The sequence below is a fragment of the Leucopleurus acutus genome (genome assembly GCF_964270905.1).
Source record: "Leucopleurus acutus genome assembly, chromosome: 10".
Classification (NCBI taxonomy): domain Eukaryota; kingdom Metazoa; phylum Chordata; class Mammalia; order Artiodactyla; family Delphinidae; genus Leucopleurus; species Leucopleurus acutus.
This window is the reverse complement of record NC_139153.1, coordinates 69,713,634-69,730,536: the sequence shown is the minus strand read 5'-3', so window position 1 is coordinate 69,730,536 and position 16,903 is coordinate 69,713,634. Positions and strand designations below refer to the sequence as shown.

General features: G+C 41.5%; 1 protein-coding gene across 1 annotated transcript in view; it reads right to left on the bottom strand.

Moving 5' to 3' along the window:
* Positions 1–16,903, bottom strand: part of DNAH8 (dynein axonemal heavy chain 8) — a gene marked incomplete at its 3' end in the record, with an annotated part of 330,699 nt that overhangs the window by 18,553 nt on the left and 295,243 nt on the right. The window contains exon 89 of the mRNA XM_082847518.1: positions 704–860. Coding sequence (XP_082703644.1) covers positions 704–860 — 157 coding nt within the window. The remainder of the gene's footprint in view (positions 1–703; positions 861–16,903) is intronic.

Below are 16,903 nucleotides of genomic sequence, written 5' to 3'. Positions count from 1 at the left end.
TAAAATATAAATGTTATGCTAACATGTGATGGGTTTATTAATGTTATTTCACAATAAATTAATAAATATTTTTGAAAATTTTTAGTTTACATTTCTAATATGTTAAATACCACTAGTTATAATCCATATAAACAAGAGCTACTTGGGGTCCTCAATCATTTCGTAAAGGGGTCTTGAGATTAAAAAAAAATTTTTGAGAAAAACTGATGTTGATTAACAAGCAAACATCTGGGAGGTTCAAGAAGTAGAAACTTATTGCCATCCAAACTGGGTAGTGAATTCATTTAAATGGCTTGCTTTCCTATTACCTGGCTGAGTGGATTGAGAGAATGAAAAGTATGTAGGGCAAGAGACAGAAAAAAGGGCTAAATTTAGATAATGGACAAAGCAGGCTTGGGTAAGAGAGGTGGGGAGAGATTCCCAGTCCAGAGGATTAAGATATCTGGAGACCCAAAGACAGAGGAACCCAAAGATGGGGAAAGGGTACAGAAAAGGCAATTGAGAGAGAAAGTGGAGTAGAAAAGTGCAGATTGTAATTTTGCAAGATGCTTGAGCAAGGGTAAGAGAGAGAAGACCAAAAGGTAAAAAAGAAGAATTGAGCAGAGGGAGGAAGGGACTGACTGAAACATACTGTCCCAGGACTGTGCTCAGCTTTGTGGAGCCCAAAGACAGCCCTGTGCATCAGGCGGAAAGGGTATCTCACCTCATGTGGAATGTAATCAGGAGGCAGCTTGCTCAGCATATCTTCGGATAACCTATAAACAATGGCTTCCCGGGTTTCTCCCATGCCACCTCCACTCTCTTTGGGTTGAATGTTGGTAATTGTTTCAAGAACAGCAGAAGCAGTGTTACTCTGATACCTGACAAAAAGAACTGAACTGTTCAGAATGTGGCATGGAAATATATCTTCAGAGATAATTATCAACGTGAACATTAAATTATGAATAACTTAAATCAAATCCAGCCAAAAAAGGGGGAAAAAGGAAAACTTTACCATCAACATACAGGAATGAAAAAACTAGAGGTCCATTCTACTTCCTCCTATTAGGACATCAAGAACATCTCAGAAATGAAAGCTCTCCATCTTCAGGGAAAGATTCCATGAAAGTCCTTAATAATCCAAAGCAGTGCTAGCCAATCTTGCTGTAGCTAACCTCACGCTGGACAAGAAGCCCACCTCCTTTTATTCTCCCCTACTTATGGACTGGTCCTAAGAATCTGCCATTATAGACAATTTGTTAGCTTGAAGAGCACTGCTCATATTTCTTCACTGAGTTATAAATTATTAAAATTTCTTTGGTCTTTTCTGTTTTGTTTCTTACTTTCCCACTTGTTTTATGATTTCCAAAGTGTTCTATTGGCACCACTTATCTAAATGCAGCTACCCATCTTTAAAATTCACATATTCAATAAAAATTTACAATGCACCAGGCACTGAGCTAGGTGTTAGCATATGGTAGTGAATAGCTCCCTGACTTTGTCCCTTTCTTTAGTGGAGAAGGGGGACATTAGTCAATACCACTGTAATAAGTGCTATGGAAAAGACGAACAGGATGCTTTAAGATAGTATAGTCTCTCTTTCTCTCTGTCTCATTCTCACTCTCTAGCTCTTTTTTGTTTTGTTTTGTTTTGTTTTGCGGTACGCGGGCTTCTCACTGCTGTGGCCTCTCCCGTTGCGGAGCACAGGCTCCGGATGCACAGGCTCAGCGGCCATGGCTCACGGGCGCAGCCGCTCCGCGGCATGTGGGATCCTCCCGGACCGGGGCACGAACCCGTGTCCCCTGCATCGGCAGGCGGATTCTCAACCACTGTGCCACCAGGGAAGCCCTCTAGCTCTTGTTTTGAATTGACCAGATGCTCTGAGGAGCACGAACTTAGTTTTGGTCCCAAAGTTGCTCGGTTGACCAGCAGTCTGAACACACAGATATGGGGTGTGTGTGTGCATGTGGTGGTTTACTCTAGAAGATCAGGGAGGTTCTCTCTTAAAATGTCATATGTAAGCTGAGACCTGAAGAATAAGCAGGTCATCCAGGCAAAACAGAGTGGAAGTGGGAGGCAAGAGAGGACATTCAGATAAGAGGTAAGGCTTGGAGGCGAGAAGGACTTCACTGCATTTGAGTAACAGAGACAAGGCCAGCAATGCTGGAGCCAGAGTTAGAAGCAGAGATGAGGATGGAGATAAGGTCAGGGCCAGACCATGCAGGGTCATGTGGGCTGCTTTAGGCAACCACAGAAGACTTCCCAAGCAGGGGTTCAGCATGACCAGATCTAAATTTTTCTGTCTTTCTTGAACTCCTAATTTACCATCTATAAACATCTCACAGTTAAACTGTTTTGAGTTACTGTTCTGTTTTGTTTGTAAATTTTGTCTCCTGTTCAGATGTAAACCACATTTACATCTCCTTTCGTAGACGTCAGAGGCAAATTTAAAAGGAATCCAACAAATGCTTGAGAGTAGTGATTTGTTTTTCTGTTTTATTTCCTTGGACATAAAATAAACCTTGGTAATATGGTTATATGTATAAAAATTCTAATGTGCTTGCCTTTTAATCTAGCAATTCTACACCTAAGAATTCATTCTAAAGAGAGAACCAGACATTTTAATTTCTGACAGTACAGTGCAATTGTTACCCGGGACAACTCTCCTGAAAACAGCTAAAAATGCTGGATAAGATGTGAAAAACATTACTGAACTGGCAAGAAACTAAGAAATCCAGAGGGTCGAACAAAATATAGAATGAAAACTGGAATCCAGAAACAGAAGCCAGATTTTACCAAGGGGGCATCAACTAAGCCCTGGTGTTCTTGCGCGTCTGTTGGGATGGTACAATGAGAGAATAGGTAACCCATATGCCCCAGGAAGAAAGTCTAATAGGAAACTCCTACATAAATCTGGGACTTCATAGGGCTAATCACTTAGTATCAAAGTCAACTAGAAATAACCCACCTGTCAGAAGGGGATGGTAGGTCAATTGTTCTACCTAGCTTGGTGGGAAAAAAAAAAAAAAACTTTCCTAAGAATTCTTAATTTGTGACATTAATTAGCATTCATTCATTTACTTGTGTGATTTGAAAAACCTCAAGCTAAAGATTTATTTTCAGGTGGTCCCAGGAAGACACAGGTGGCATCTGACGGATGTGAACATAAATCTTTCCTGGAACAATATGCCTTCGACCCAAGTCTCAAAGAATCCAACAGTTAGTTTCCAATAAACATGAGCTCACAGTCAGGAGTTAAAACACTCATAGAGAAACAGGCACTGTGAGCAAGAGCCAACTAAACAAAAGGAAGCAGAACCAGACAGACCTGCAAAGATCTCCGATAGTGAATTTTCAGGTGCACATTATGTTTTTACTATATTGAAGAATAAAAAGGTGATTGAAAATATAAGTATGAAACGGAAACTATAAACATGAATAGCATATTTGAAAAAGAGCCAGATAGAACTCATGAAAATTAAAAAAATTAAAACCTGCATTAGTTTTTTTTAATTGATGCTGTAACAAATTACCACAAAATAAGTGGCTTAAAACAACATAAATGTGGGACTTCCCTGGTGGCGCAGCAGTTAAGAATCCGCCTGCCAATGCAGGGGACACGGGTTTGAGCCCTGATCCGGGAAGGATCCCACAAGCCATGGAGCAACTAAGCCCCTGCACCACAACTACTGAAGGCCGTGCGCTCTAGAGCCCGTGTGCTGCAACTACGGAAGTCTGTGCGCCTAGACCCAGTGCTCCGTACAACAGAAGCCACCACAATGAAAAGCCCGCAAACTGGAACAAAGAGTAGCCCCCGCTCGGCGCAACTAGAGAAAGTCTGCGCGCAGCAATGAAGACCCAACGCAGCCAAAAAAACAGAGAACAAACAAACAAAAAACACACATAAAGGTATTATTTCACAGTTCTGCAGTTAATAAGTCTGATATCGGTCTCACTGGGCTAAAATTAAGGTGAGCAGGCTGGGTTCCTTTCTGTAGGCTGCTGGGAAAGACCCATTTCCTTGCTCATTTGAGTTGTTGACAGAATTCACTTTCTTGCAGTTGTAGGACCATGGTCCCCAATTCCTTGCTGGCTGTCAGGTAAGGACCCTTCCTAGATTCTAGGGTCCATCTGCATTCCTTGGTTCATGGTCCCCTTCCTATATTTTAAAAGCCATCAGTGACACGTCAAGCCCCTCTCTTTGAATCTTTCCTCCTTGTACCATTTCATCTCTCTGACCCACTCTTCTGCCTCCTTCTTCCACTAAGAGCTCATGTAATTAAATTGGGCCCACTTGGATAATCTAGGATAACATCCCCATCTCAAGGTCCTTAACCTTAATAATATCTATAAAGTCCTCTTTGTCACATAAGGTGACATATTTGCAGGTTCTGAGTTCAGGATGTGGACATCTTTGGGGGAGGTGTCTACCTAATAACAGTTAGTGATAGCTTAAACAGCAGATTAGATATAGCCAAGGAAATAATTAGAAAACTGGAAAATAGATCTGAAGACCTCATCTAGAATGCTGCAGAAGGGAAAATAAATGGGAAATATAAAGAAGAGGTTAAGAGGCATGTAGGCTAAAGTGGTAAGCTCTAACATACATCTCAAAAAAGTTTCAGAAAGATAGAAAAGGGAGAATAAAAAAGAGATAATAACTGATGAAATAATGGCTGAGAAGTGATGAAAGATTTGAATCCTCAAGTTCAGGAAACTCAATGCATCCTAAACAGGAAAAACAAACAAATAAGTAAATAGAAATCCATATGTAGACATATCACCATGAAAATGTTTAACATCAAAAACAAAAACATGGGGCTTCCCTGGTGGCGCAGTGGTTGAGAGTCTGCCTGCCGATGCAGGGGACATGGGTTCATGCCCTGGTCTGGGAGGATCCTGCGTGCTGCGGAGTGGCTGGGCCTGTGAGCCATGGCCGCTGGGCCTGCGCGTCCGGAGCCTGTGCTCCGCAACAGGAGAGGCCACAACGGTGAGAGGTCTGCATACCGCAAAAAAAAAAAAAAAAAAAAAGGTCCCCTTCTGCCTTTTCTTATAGTATATGGAATGAGAGTATTACACCTCTCTCTTTTTTTTTTGTACATCTTTATTGGAGTATAATTGCTTTAAAATGGTGTGTTAGTTTCTGCTTTATAACAAAGTGAATCAGTTATACATATGTTCCCATATCTCTTCCCTCTTGCATCTCCCTCCCTCCCACCCTCCCTATCCCACCCCTCTAGGTGGTCACAAACCAACTAGCTGATCTCCCTGTGCTATGCGGCTGCTTCCCACTAGCTTTCTATTTTACATTTGGTAGTGTATATATGTCCATGCCACTCTCCCACTTTGTCACAGCTTACCCTTCCCCCTCCCCACATTCTCAAGTCCATTCTCTAGTAGGTCTGTGTCTTTATTCCTGTCTTACCCCTAGCTTCTTCATGACATTTCTTTTTTTCCTTAAATTCCATACATATGTGTTAGCATATGGTGTTTGTCTTTCTCTTTATGACTTACTTCACTCTGTATGACAGACTCCAGGTCCATCCACCTCATTACAAATAGCTCAATTTCGTTTCTTTTCATGGCTGAGTAATATTCCATTGTATATATGTGCCACATCTTCTTTATCCATTCATCTGATGATGGACACTTAGGTTGCTTCCTTGTCCTGGCTATTGTAAATAGAGCTGCAATAAACATTTTGGTACATGACTCTTTTTGAATTATGGTTTTCTCAGGGTATATGCCCAGCAGTGGGGTTGCTGGGTCATATGGTAGTTCTATTTGTAGTTTTTTAAGGAACCTCCATACTGTTCTCCATAGTGGCTGTAGCAATTCACATTCCCACCAGAAGTGCAAGAGTGTTCCCTTTTCTCCACACCCTCTCCAGCATTTATTGTTTCTAGATTTTTTGATGATGGCCATTCTGACTGGTGTGAGATGATATCTCATTGTAGTTTTGATTTGCATTTCTCTAATGATTAATGATGTTGAGCATTCTTTCATGTGTTTGTTGACAGTCTGTATAACTTTTTTGGAGAAATGTCTATTTAGGTCTTCTGCCCATTTTTGGATTGGGTTCTTTGTTTTTTAGTTATTGAGCTGCATGAGCTGCTTGTAAATTTTGGAGATTAATCCTTTGTCAGTTGCTTCATTTGAAAATAGTTTCTCCCATTTTGAGGGTTGTCTTTTGGTCTTGTTTATGGTTTCCTTTGCTGTGCAAAAGCTTTTAAGTTTCATTAGGTCCCATTTGTTTATTTTTGTTTTTATTTCCATTTCTCTAGGAGGTGGGTCAAAAAGGATCTTGCTGTGATTTTTGTGATAGAGTGTTCTGCCTATGTTTTCCTCTAAGAGTTTGATAGTTTCTGGCCTTACATTTAGGTCTTTAGTCCATTTTGAGCTTATTTTTGTGTATGGTGTTAGGGAATGATCTAATCTCATACTTTTACATGTACCTGTCCAGTTTTCCCAGCACCACTTATTGAAGAGGCTGTCCTTTCTCCACTGTACATTCCTATCTTCTTTATCAAAGATAAGGTGACCATATGTGTGTGGGTTTATCTCTGGGCTTTCTATGCTGTTCCATTGATCTGTATTTCTGTTTTTGTGCCAGTACCATACTGTCTTGATTACTGTACCTCTGTAGTATAGTCTGAAGTCAGGGAGCCAGAATCCTCCAGCTCCATTATTCGTTCTCAAGATTGCTTTGGCTATTCGGGGTCTTTTGTGTTTCCATACAAATTGTGAAATTTTTTGTTCTAGTTCTGTGAAAAATGCCAGTGGTAGTTTGATAGGGATTACATTGAATCTGTAGATTGCTTTGGGTAGTAGAGTCATTTTCACAATGTTGATTCTTCCATTCCAAGAACATGGCATATCTCTCCATCTATTTGTATTATCTTTAATTTCTTTCATCAGTGTCTTATAATTTTCTGGATACAGGTCTTTTGTCTCCTTAGGTAGGTTTATTCCTAGATATTTTATTCTTTTTGGTGCAATGGTAAATGGGAGTGTTTTCTTGATTTCACTTTCAGATTATTCATCATTAGTGTATAGGAATGCCAGAGATTTGTGTGCATTAATTTTGTATCCTGCTACTTTATCAAATTCATTGATTAGCTCTAGTAGTTTTCTGGTGGCATCTTTAGGATTCTCTATGTATAGTATCATGTCATCTGCAAACAGTGACAGCTTTACTTCTGCTTTTCCAATTTGGATTCCTTTTATTTCCTTTTCTTCTCTGACTGCTGTGGCTAAAACTTCCAAACCTATGTTGAATAAGTGGTGAGAGTGGGCAATCTTGTCTTGTTCCTGATCTTAGTGGAAATGCTTTCAGTTTTTCACCATTGAGGATGATGTTGGCTGTGGGTTTGTCATATATGGCCTTTATTATGTTGAGGAAAGTTCCCTCTATGCCTACTTTCTGCAGGGTTTTTATCATAAATAGGTGTTGAATTTTGTCGAAAGCTTTCTCTGCATCTATTGAGATGACCATATGGTTTTTCTCCTTCAATTTGTTAATATGGTGTATCGCACTGATTGATTTGCGTATATTGAAGAATCCTTGCATTTCTGGAATAAACCCCACTTGATCATGGTGTATGATTCTTTTAATGTGATGTTGGATTCTGATTGCTAGTATTTTGTTGAGGATTTTTGCATCTATGTTCATCAGTGATATTGGCCTGTAGTTTTCTTTCTTTGTGACATCCTTGTCCGGTTTGGGTATCAGGGTGATGGTGGCCTCGTAGAATGAGTTTGGGAGTGTCCCTCCCTCTGCTATATTCTGGAAGAGTTTGAGAAGGATAGGTGTTAGCTCTTCTCTAAATGTTTGGTAGAATTCACCTGTGAAGCCATCTGGTCCTGGGCTTTTGTTTGTTGGAATTTTTTTTTTTTTTTTTTTTTTGCGGCATGCGGGCCTCTCACTATTGTGGCCTCTCCCGTTGCAGAGCACAGGCTCCGGATGCGCAGGTCCAGTGGCCACAGCTCACGGGCCCAGCCACATGTGGGATCTTCCCGGACTGGGACACAAACCCATGTCCCCAGCATCGGCAGGCGGACTCTCAACCACTGCGCCACCAGGGAAGCCCTGGAATATTTTTAATCACAGTTTCAATTTCAGTGCTTGTGACTGGTCTGTTCATATTTTCTATTTCTTCCTGATTCAGTCTTGGCAGGTTGTGCATTTCTAAGAATTTGTCCATTTCTTCCAGGTTGTCCATTTTATTGGCATAGAGTTGCTTGTAGTAATCGCTCATGATCTTTTGTATTTCTTCAGTGTCAGTTGTTACTTCTCCTTTTTCATTTCTAATTCTATTGATTTGAGTCTTCTCCCTTGTTTTTCTTGATGAGTCTGGCTAATGGTTTATCATTATCTTCTCAAAGAACCAGCTTTTAGTTTTATTGATCTTTGCTATTGTTTCCTTCATTTCATTTTCATTTATTTCTCATCTGATCCTTATGATTTCTTTCCTTCTGCTAACTTTGAGGATTTTTTTGTTCTTCTTTCTCTAATTGCTTTAGGTGCAAGGTTAGGTTGTTTATTCGAGATGTTTCCTGTTTCTTAAGGTAGGATTGTATTGCTATAAACTTCCCTCTTAGAACTGCTTTTGCTGCATCCCATAGGTTTTGGGTCGTCATGTCTCCATTGTCATTTATTTCTAGGTACTTTCTGATTTCCTCTTTGATTTCTTCAGTGATCACTTCGTTATTAAGTACTGTATTGTTTAGCCTCCATGTGTTTGTATTTTTTACAGATCTTTTCCTGTAGTTGATATCTAGTCTCATAGCATTGTGGTCAGAAAAGATACTTGATACAATTTCAATTTTCTTAAATTTACCAAGGCTTGATTTGTGACCCAAGATATGATCTATCCTGGAGAATGTTCCATGAGCACCTGAGAAAAATGTGTATTCTGTTGTTTTTGGATGGAATGTCCTATAAATATCAATTAAGTCCATCTTGTTTAATGTACCATTTAAAGCTTGGGTTTCCTTATTTATTTTCATTTTGGATGATCTGTCCATGGGTGAAAGTGGGGTGTTAAAGTCCCCTACTATGAATGTGTTACTGTCGATTTCCCCTTTTATGGCTGTTAGTATTTGCCTTATGTATTGAGCTCCTATGTTGGGTGCATAAATATTTACAATTGTTATATCTTCTTCTTGGATCGATTCCTTGATCATTATGTAGTGCCCTTCTTTGTCTCTTCTAATAGTCTTTATTTAAAACTCTATTTTGTCTGATATGAGAATTGCTACTCCAGCTTTCTTTTGGTTTCCATTTGCATGGAATATCTTTTTCCATCCCCTCACTTTCAGTCTGTATGTGTCTTTAGGTCTGAAGTGTGTCTCTTGTAGACAGCATATATATGGGTCTTGTTTTTGTATCCATTCAGCCAGTCTGTGTCTTTTGGTGGGAGCATTTAATCCATTTACATTTAAGGTAATTATCGATATGTATGTTCCTATTCCCATTTTCTTAATTGTTTTGGGTTTGTTATTATAGATCTTTTCCTTCTCTTGTGTTTCTTGCCTAGAGAAGATCCTTTAGCATTTGTTGTAAAGCTGGTTTGGTGGTGCTGAACTCTCTCAGCTTTTGCTTGTCTGTAAAGGTTTTAATTTCTCCATCAAATCTGAATGAGATCCTTGCTGGGTAGAGTAATCTTGGTTGTAGGTTTTTTCCCTTTCATCATTTTAAATATGTCCTGCCACTCCCTTGTGGCTTGCAGAGTTTCTGCTGAAAGATCAGCTGTTAACCTTATGGGGATTCCCTTGTATGTTATTTGTTGTTTTTCCCTTGCTGCTTTTAATATTTTTTCTTTGTACTTAATTTTTGATAGTTTGATTAATATGTGTCTTGGTGTGTTTCTCCTTGGATTTATCCTGTATGGGACTCTCTGTGCTTCCTGGACTTGATTGACTATTTCCTTTCCCATATAAGGGAAGTTTTCCACTATAATCTCTTCAAATATTTTCTCAGTCCCTTTCTTTTTCTCATCTTCTTCTGGGACCCCTATAATTCGAATGTTGGTGTGTTTAATGTTGTCCCAGAGGTCTCTGAGACTGTCCTCAATTCCTTTCATTCTTTTTTCTTTATTCTGCTCTGCGTTAGTTATTCCCACTGTTTTACTTTCCAGGTCGCTTATCCTTTCTTCTTCCTCAGTTATTCTGCTATTGATTTCTTCTAGAGAATTTTTAATTTCATTTATTCTGTTTTTCATCATTGTTTGTTATCTCTGTAGTTCTTCTAGGTCCTTGTTAATCATTTCTTGTATTTCCTCCATTCTATTTCCAAGATTTTGGATCATCTTTAGTATCATTACTCTGAATTCTTCTTCAGGTAGACTACCTCTTTCCTCTTCATTTGTTTGGTCTGGTGGGTTTTTATCTTGCTCCTTCATCTGCTATTTCTCTGTCTTCTCATTTTGCTTAACTTACTTTGTTTGGGGTCTCCTTTTCCCAGGCTGCAGGTTCGTAGTTCCTGTTGTTTTTGGTGTCTTCCCCCAGTGGGTAAGGTTGGTTCAGTGGGTTGTGTGGGTTTCCTGGTGGAGGGAACTGGTGCCTGTGTTCTGGTGGATGACACTGGATCTTTCTTTATGGTGGGCAGGACTGTATCTGGCGGTGTGTTTTGTGATGTCTGTGAACTTATTATGATTTTAGGCAGCCTCTCTTTAATGGGTGGGGGTGTGTTCCTGTTTTACTAGTTGTTTGACATGGGGTGTCCAGCACTGGAGCTTGCTGGTCGTTGTGTGGAGATGGGTCTTAGCGTTGAGATGGGCATCTCTGGGAGAGCTCTTGCTGACTGATATTATGAGGGGTTGGGAGGCCTCTGGTGGACCACCAATGTCCTGAACTCGGCTCTCCCACCTCAGAGGCTCAGGCCTGACACCTGGCCAGAGCACCAAGACCCTGTCAGCCACACAGCTTGGCCTTCTAAAAATGCATCAAACATCCACTGCATAGAAGTATGATTTTCTCCTGTTGTAATTCACTCAGGAAAGTTTCTAGAGATCCAGTGGTGTGGGCATGTCAAGCTCTCCCTTTTACAGCCATGAATAAGTTGCTGTATCTGGTCCTCCCTTTCCAGTCCTTGCAGACTGGCTCTATTAGGTCACTCTTCTGATGCTCAGCAAGGCTGCTTACCGCTGCAGTCAGCAGCTCATTTCCCACCTTCTCCTCTGCAGTTAGGATGCCTGGCACCTCAGCCGTCCTTGTTTGCTGCATCATGGAACTGAAACACTAGCTCTTCTCCGTTCTCAAGCCGGCTGAGTTCCCAACCTGAGATGCTTCTGTCTTCAGCATTTTTATCAACTGATTGCAGGTCGAATCATTTTTACTGATTGATTGGCATCAGGATTCAAACCTGCATGTCCAGACAACCGCATCCTCTCCAAAAGTCATAGCTAAGGTAACTGCAACTGCCACCAGGCTTTACATGCTGGATTTTGGGTCGGATATGGTGATTATGAGGGTCCTGTGTCAGAGCAGTGAATGTTTGTAACCCAACCAGAGTTGGGGTATTAACTCCACATGACCTTTAAACATATGAATTACACAATAAGGGCAATAAGATAAAAGGTGATTTTTAACAAATGAAAATTGATTTTGTGTAATTTTACATATAATTTTAATTTTTAAATTTATTTGTGGTGAGTAGCCTCTATTCAGATGTTGTGGTTTTAGAGTATCACAAAAGACATTTATTTTAAAAGTTGAAAGATGAAGATGTCAAGTACATACACAGTTGAACACATGAATAGAAAGCAAAACATTCTGGTAAAATGGCACCAAAGGCACTTGAACCCATTCCTAAATTTTGAAGTATGGTGTTATCCCAGTTTTAAAAAGTCATACGAAGTACAAGAAGAATGCAAATAACTCTAAGCGGGGAAAATCCTATGAAAATAGCTGATGGGACAACAAAATGAAGTTATCAAAGGTGAAGGATCCACATGCTGTTATATGCATTTTTCAGAAATCTAATTTCTACGTGATTCATAATATTCCATGATCTCATTGTAGCTTTAGATACAGTGAAGATAGAATATATGGGTGAATTGCTGTATTAGACAAGATGTAGGTGTCACTGTCATTGACATCTTACTAAGTATCATGAAATACAACATTAAATCTCTGACTTTATCATGAACTCCAAGTACCCACATTTCCATTGACTCCTAGGGCTGTTTCCTAAGTCAAACAAACCCCAAGCCTAACTCATTGTTTTAATTCTCTCTTTCCCTTCATCTGAACTGTTTCTTGCCCCGTCTCCTTTAACAATGTCTTCGCCGAACTGCCCAGCTGCCCAGCTTACGAATTCAGAGATAGCTTCCTCCTGATGTCATATTCCCAGCGCTTCTTGGTTTCCAAGTCCTACTTCCAAATCATTTCTAGCATCCATCTAGAAAATTTCAGCATCTTCATCCCACTGCCTTCAGAACTGCCCCAAACTCTTTCCCATGACACCCAAAATCTTCAAAAGCCAATCCCTGCATTTGCATCAGCCTCGAGGTCAGGTGACACCTCTCTTCAAGCCCCTCCCCTCACCATGCTCTAGGCACATTGGACTCTGTTCTCCACACACATCATACATTTTTACATCCTCATACCCTTCCTTGGATTGTCCCTTTGTGTAGGTGCCCTAATCTATGTCTTTTTTTCTCACTGAGCTTAATTGTTTTATTTATTTATTTTTAATTGTACATATTGCAGGTGTACAACTTGATGATTTGATATACGTACACATCCTTCCTGTTCATTATCTTCCTCTGTCCTTGCACTCTGTCCTTCTTGCTGCTGTTCCCCCGACCCCCATACTGCAGTCACTTCCTCCCCACCCCTTCTCTAGCCTGAGAACTCCAGCACATCCTTTAAGGTACGACTGTCTCACTAGCTTACTTTGATCCTTGCACTGTCCTTGCACTCTGTCCTTGCACTCTGTCCTTCTTGCTGCTGTTCCCCCGACCCCCATACTGCAGTCACTTCCTCCCCACCCCTTCTCTAGCCTGAGAACTCCAGCACATCCTTTAAGGTACGACTGTCTCACTAGCTTACTTTGATCCTTGCACTGTCCTTGCACTCTGTCCTTGCACTCTGTCCTTCTTGCTGCTGTTCCCCCGACCCCCATACTGCAGTCACTTCCTCCCCACCCCTTCTCTAGCCTGAGAACTCCAGCACATCCTTTAAGGTACGACTGTCTCACTAGCTTACTTTGATCCCTAAGCTGGAATTTATTACTCCTTTGCCTTTGCTCTCACAGCAGAGTGTATAATCCCTCCTGATTTTAGAGTTTACCATATCGAATTGCACAACTCTCTGTCACTCATCTATCTTCCCTAATAGACAATGAGCTCCAAGGGTAAGGACTGCCTCTTGCTGCCCCAAGCTGGCTAGAGAGTATGTTCTCAATAAATATTTGTTTATTGAATTGAGGCCAGCTGGCTTGGATTTTTTTTTTTTTTTTTGGCGGTACGTGGGCCTCTCACTGTTGTGGCCTCTCCCGTTGCGGAGCACAGGCTCCGGATGCTCCGGATGCTCCGGCTCAGCGGCCATGGCTCACGGGCCCAGGTGCTCCGCGGCACGTGGGATCCTCCCGGACCGGGGCACGAACCCGCGTCCCCTGCATCGGCAGGCGGACTCTCAACCACTGCGCCACCAGGGAAGCCCGGCTTGGATTTTATGAAACCTCAAATATAAAGGAGAGCAATTCTCCAATATTTAAAGGGCATGAAAATTTAATTATTTGTTCCTTCTTATGGTAAAAGTATAGTATGTTATCATTACTATCCATTTCCTGGCACCTTTCCATATACAAAGGGAAATATACATGTATACTCCTCAAAACACAGGCGAATCAGATAGATATAATTTAAATATGATTATATTTAAATACAGATCTTTAAAGTTTAAAGAGAAGAAAATGGCAGTAAATTCCCATTCATACTAAGGAAATCCTAGCTCATTCTTTATACCTGTTCTAGCTACAAATAAAAAAGGGGAAAGACCCCATATCTGGGATTCTCAGGAGCTCTCTCGGCTCACCTCCATCTTGAATCCTTTCTGGAAACACGCTCTGCACCAGTGACTGGGTGCCAACAGCACACACCAGCATGGAAACGACATGCTTGTTCTTGGCTGGCACTGATCACGTTCACCAGCGCTTCAGGGAGGGGTTGATGGATATGCTGCTGCTAGATTTCACCTAAGAAATCATTTTCATGAGGGTGATTTTATTTTTTATGAGGTGATCTGAAAACAGTCCTCAAGCTATGGATGGGGGCACGAAGCCCTGAAAAGCTGACCCATTTTGCATAAGAACTGGACAAGCTCTCCAGATCGTTGTTCCACCACATATTTTATTAGGCACAGAATGCCAGGGCTGTACAGCTTACCTTTCTTTTTTCCACAAGGTGGTTTTCTGTTTGCAAAGATAGGAAAGGCAGAAGTCTAGTTAGCTAGCTATAATGGAGAATTGTGAGTATCTCTATGTGCCTCAAAGTCCAAGGGCTTTCAAGAAAACAGTCCCCATAGACACTCTGAGATGAGGAACAGGAACTATAATACTCCATGAGCTTTGGTTCCGAGATACTTCTAGAAGAAAATCTCTCTTTGGGGTAAATATGGGAAGTGGCTCATATTGGACCTGCAGCTTTGTGGTTTGGGGGAGATGTCTAAGTCATCTCTGTTGGGTGGGATAGTTGGGGTCAAGAATAATAAAATGGGGCTTCCCTAGTGGCGCAGTGGTTGAGAGTCCGCCTGCCGATGCAGGGGACACGGGTTCGTGCCCCGGTCCGGGAAGATCCCACATGCCGCGGAGCAACTAGGCCCGTGAGCCATGGCTGCTGAACCTGCACGTCCGAAGCCTGTGCTCCACAACGGGAGAGGCCACAACAGTGAGAGGCCCGCGTACCGCAAAAAAAAAAAAAAAAAAAAAAGAAGAATAAAATGCAAACTAACTAAAAAACAGAACGGTGTATAAAATAAACAATTAATCGTCTAATGAGCTATTAGTGCACTATCACATCCAAAGCAGCCTAGATTTATACACCTCTTCACACATGAAATATCAATGAGCGTAATTTTCTTAATAAAAATCTGGAGCTCAAAAGTCAGCTAATACTCGAAGGAATACAATTAAATTCATCCTGCATAGAAATGAATATAAAAGTTTAATAAGACACTTGCTAAATTTCAGAAGGTAGAAAAATATGCATAACTGCTAATGACTAAAAGTGAAAATAAGTAACTGTTTTCGACACTGAGGTAGTTGAATGTGCAGAGTCCTTGGTACCTTATAAATCTAGATAATAAAATGTGAATAAACTATGCATTTTTATGGTCCCTGTCAGCAAGGTATCTAAGCTCTTGGGAGAGATTCTACTTATTTTAAAGCATTTATTCAGATGGATTCCACCCCCTCTACTTCAGGGATTCCGCATTCTTAAGCAAGGATGGAGGAGAAGGACTTGTGGTCCCCTTCCCCAGATTTCCCTCTTCTCTCAAATTTATGGATGCTAACTTCAGAGTGCAGATTCTGATGAGCAGAAACAGAGGGTTCTCTACCACGGCCCAATTATAGCTGGTGGGCCTGACTGGAAGCAAGAGTGTTGTTGAATGGGGTGGACAGTCAGGAAAATTAATAAGGATTCTTCTAGCTGAGGACATTCACACAGATTTAGCCAGTGAATCTTAGAGAGGTCACCCCCCTCTCTGGCTGCAACTGTTATCTCTGCACAAATGCGCTCAAACCTCTCACCTGGGCTCCAGTCCACGTGATACACTCTATCCTCACTCAGATACATCCCACTCTTTCTTTCCCAACTCAACAACCCAAACGGGACTCTGTAATTCCCCCTCAAATGCACTCCTGTTCCCAACTCCTCCACCATCCCAGCTTCCAGACCAGAAATAACAAGGAATCCTTTAGTTCTTTCATTTCACATAGAAGTTGGAGAGTCACTTCTCCTTGGAGTGGGAAGGGTGTAGCTGGGAGGAGAGCAGGGGTAGGTTTTAGCTGGGAAGCTTCGTCCGTTATTGCTTACTGCCTCCTGGTGGCTGGTGGGAGAACAGCGAGGCGCTGGAGCACAGCCCTCCGAGTAGGCGGGCTCAACTGCCGGGAAGAGGGAGGCTAGGGTTACAGTCACCACGTACTTGAGAGACCAGAGGAAAGAAGAATCAAACTTAGGACAAAACTCATTCAGAGGCCAAGAAAATGACCAAACATGGAGCTTCTGAACAAAGGCTACTACCTGAGCAGGAACCAGAAACAGGGCAAGGTCCCTGGAAAGAGGGGAAGCCTCAGTAAGACCCTAGGACAGACCAAGGGGGAAGTTAAGAATGAAGAGAGATCAGAGGAAGGTCACAGGTCTTACAGGCCAGCTAGTTATTTCTAGCAGAAATAATCCTCATTTGAAGCAGAGGTACAGCACTTTTTACTTGACCTCACTTGGTGTGATGAGAGATTGCAAGATCCCAACACTCTACTTTGGGAAAAGACGGCTTATGGCATCTGTAGCATGCCTGCCAGTGACAGCATGTAAGTCTTTGGACAGAGCTGTGAAGAGAGACTTGCCAAAGGACAAAGAAGGCTCGCTGTGCCCCTCTCTATCCAGCAGGCAACAACAACAACAAATAGATGAAAACCACAGGAGATTCTCAGTCATTGCTCTATATTCACTAAAGCCTATCAGCCCCCTTGTGGGACTGGTCCTGCAGCTTCATTCTAGCCTCCACCCCGTCATCATCCTTAATCTCTGCCGGTATCATTGCACACCTGGCTTTATTCACAGGGTCTCCAAGATGGTATCTTAGTCCAAATAGTCCTTAAGTATAGGAAAACGTGCTCAATTTCACTTAAAATAAGAGGAAATAAGTTAAAACTATGCCGAGATGCCGTTTCTCACTTGTCATATTGGTGAAAAAT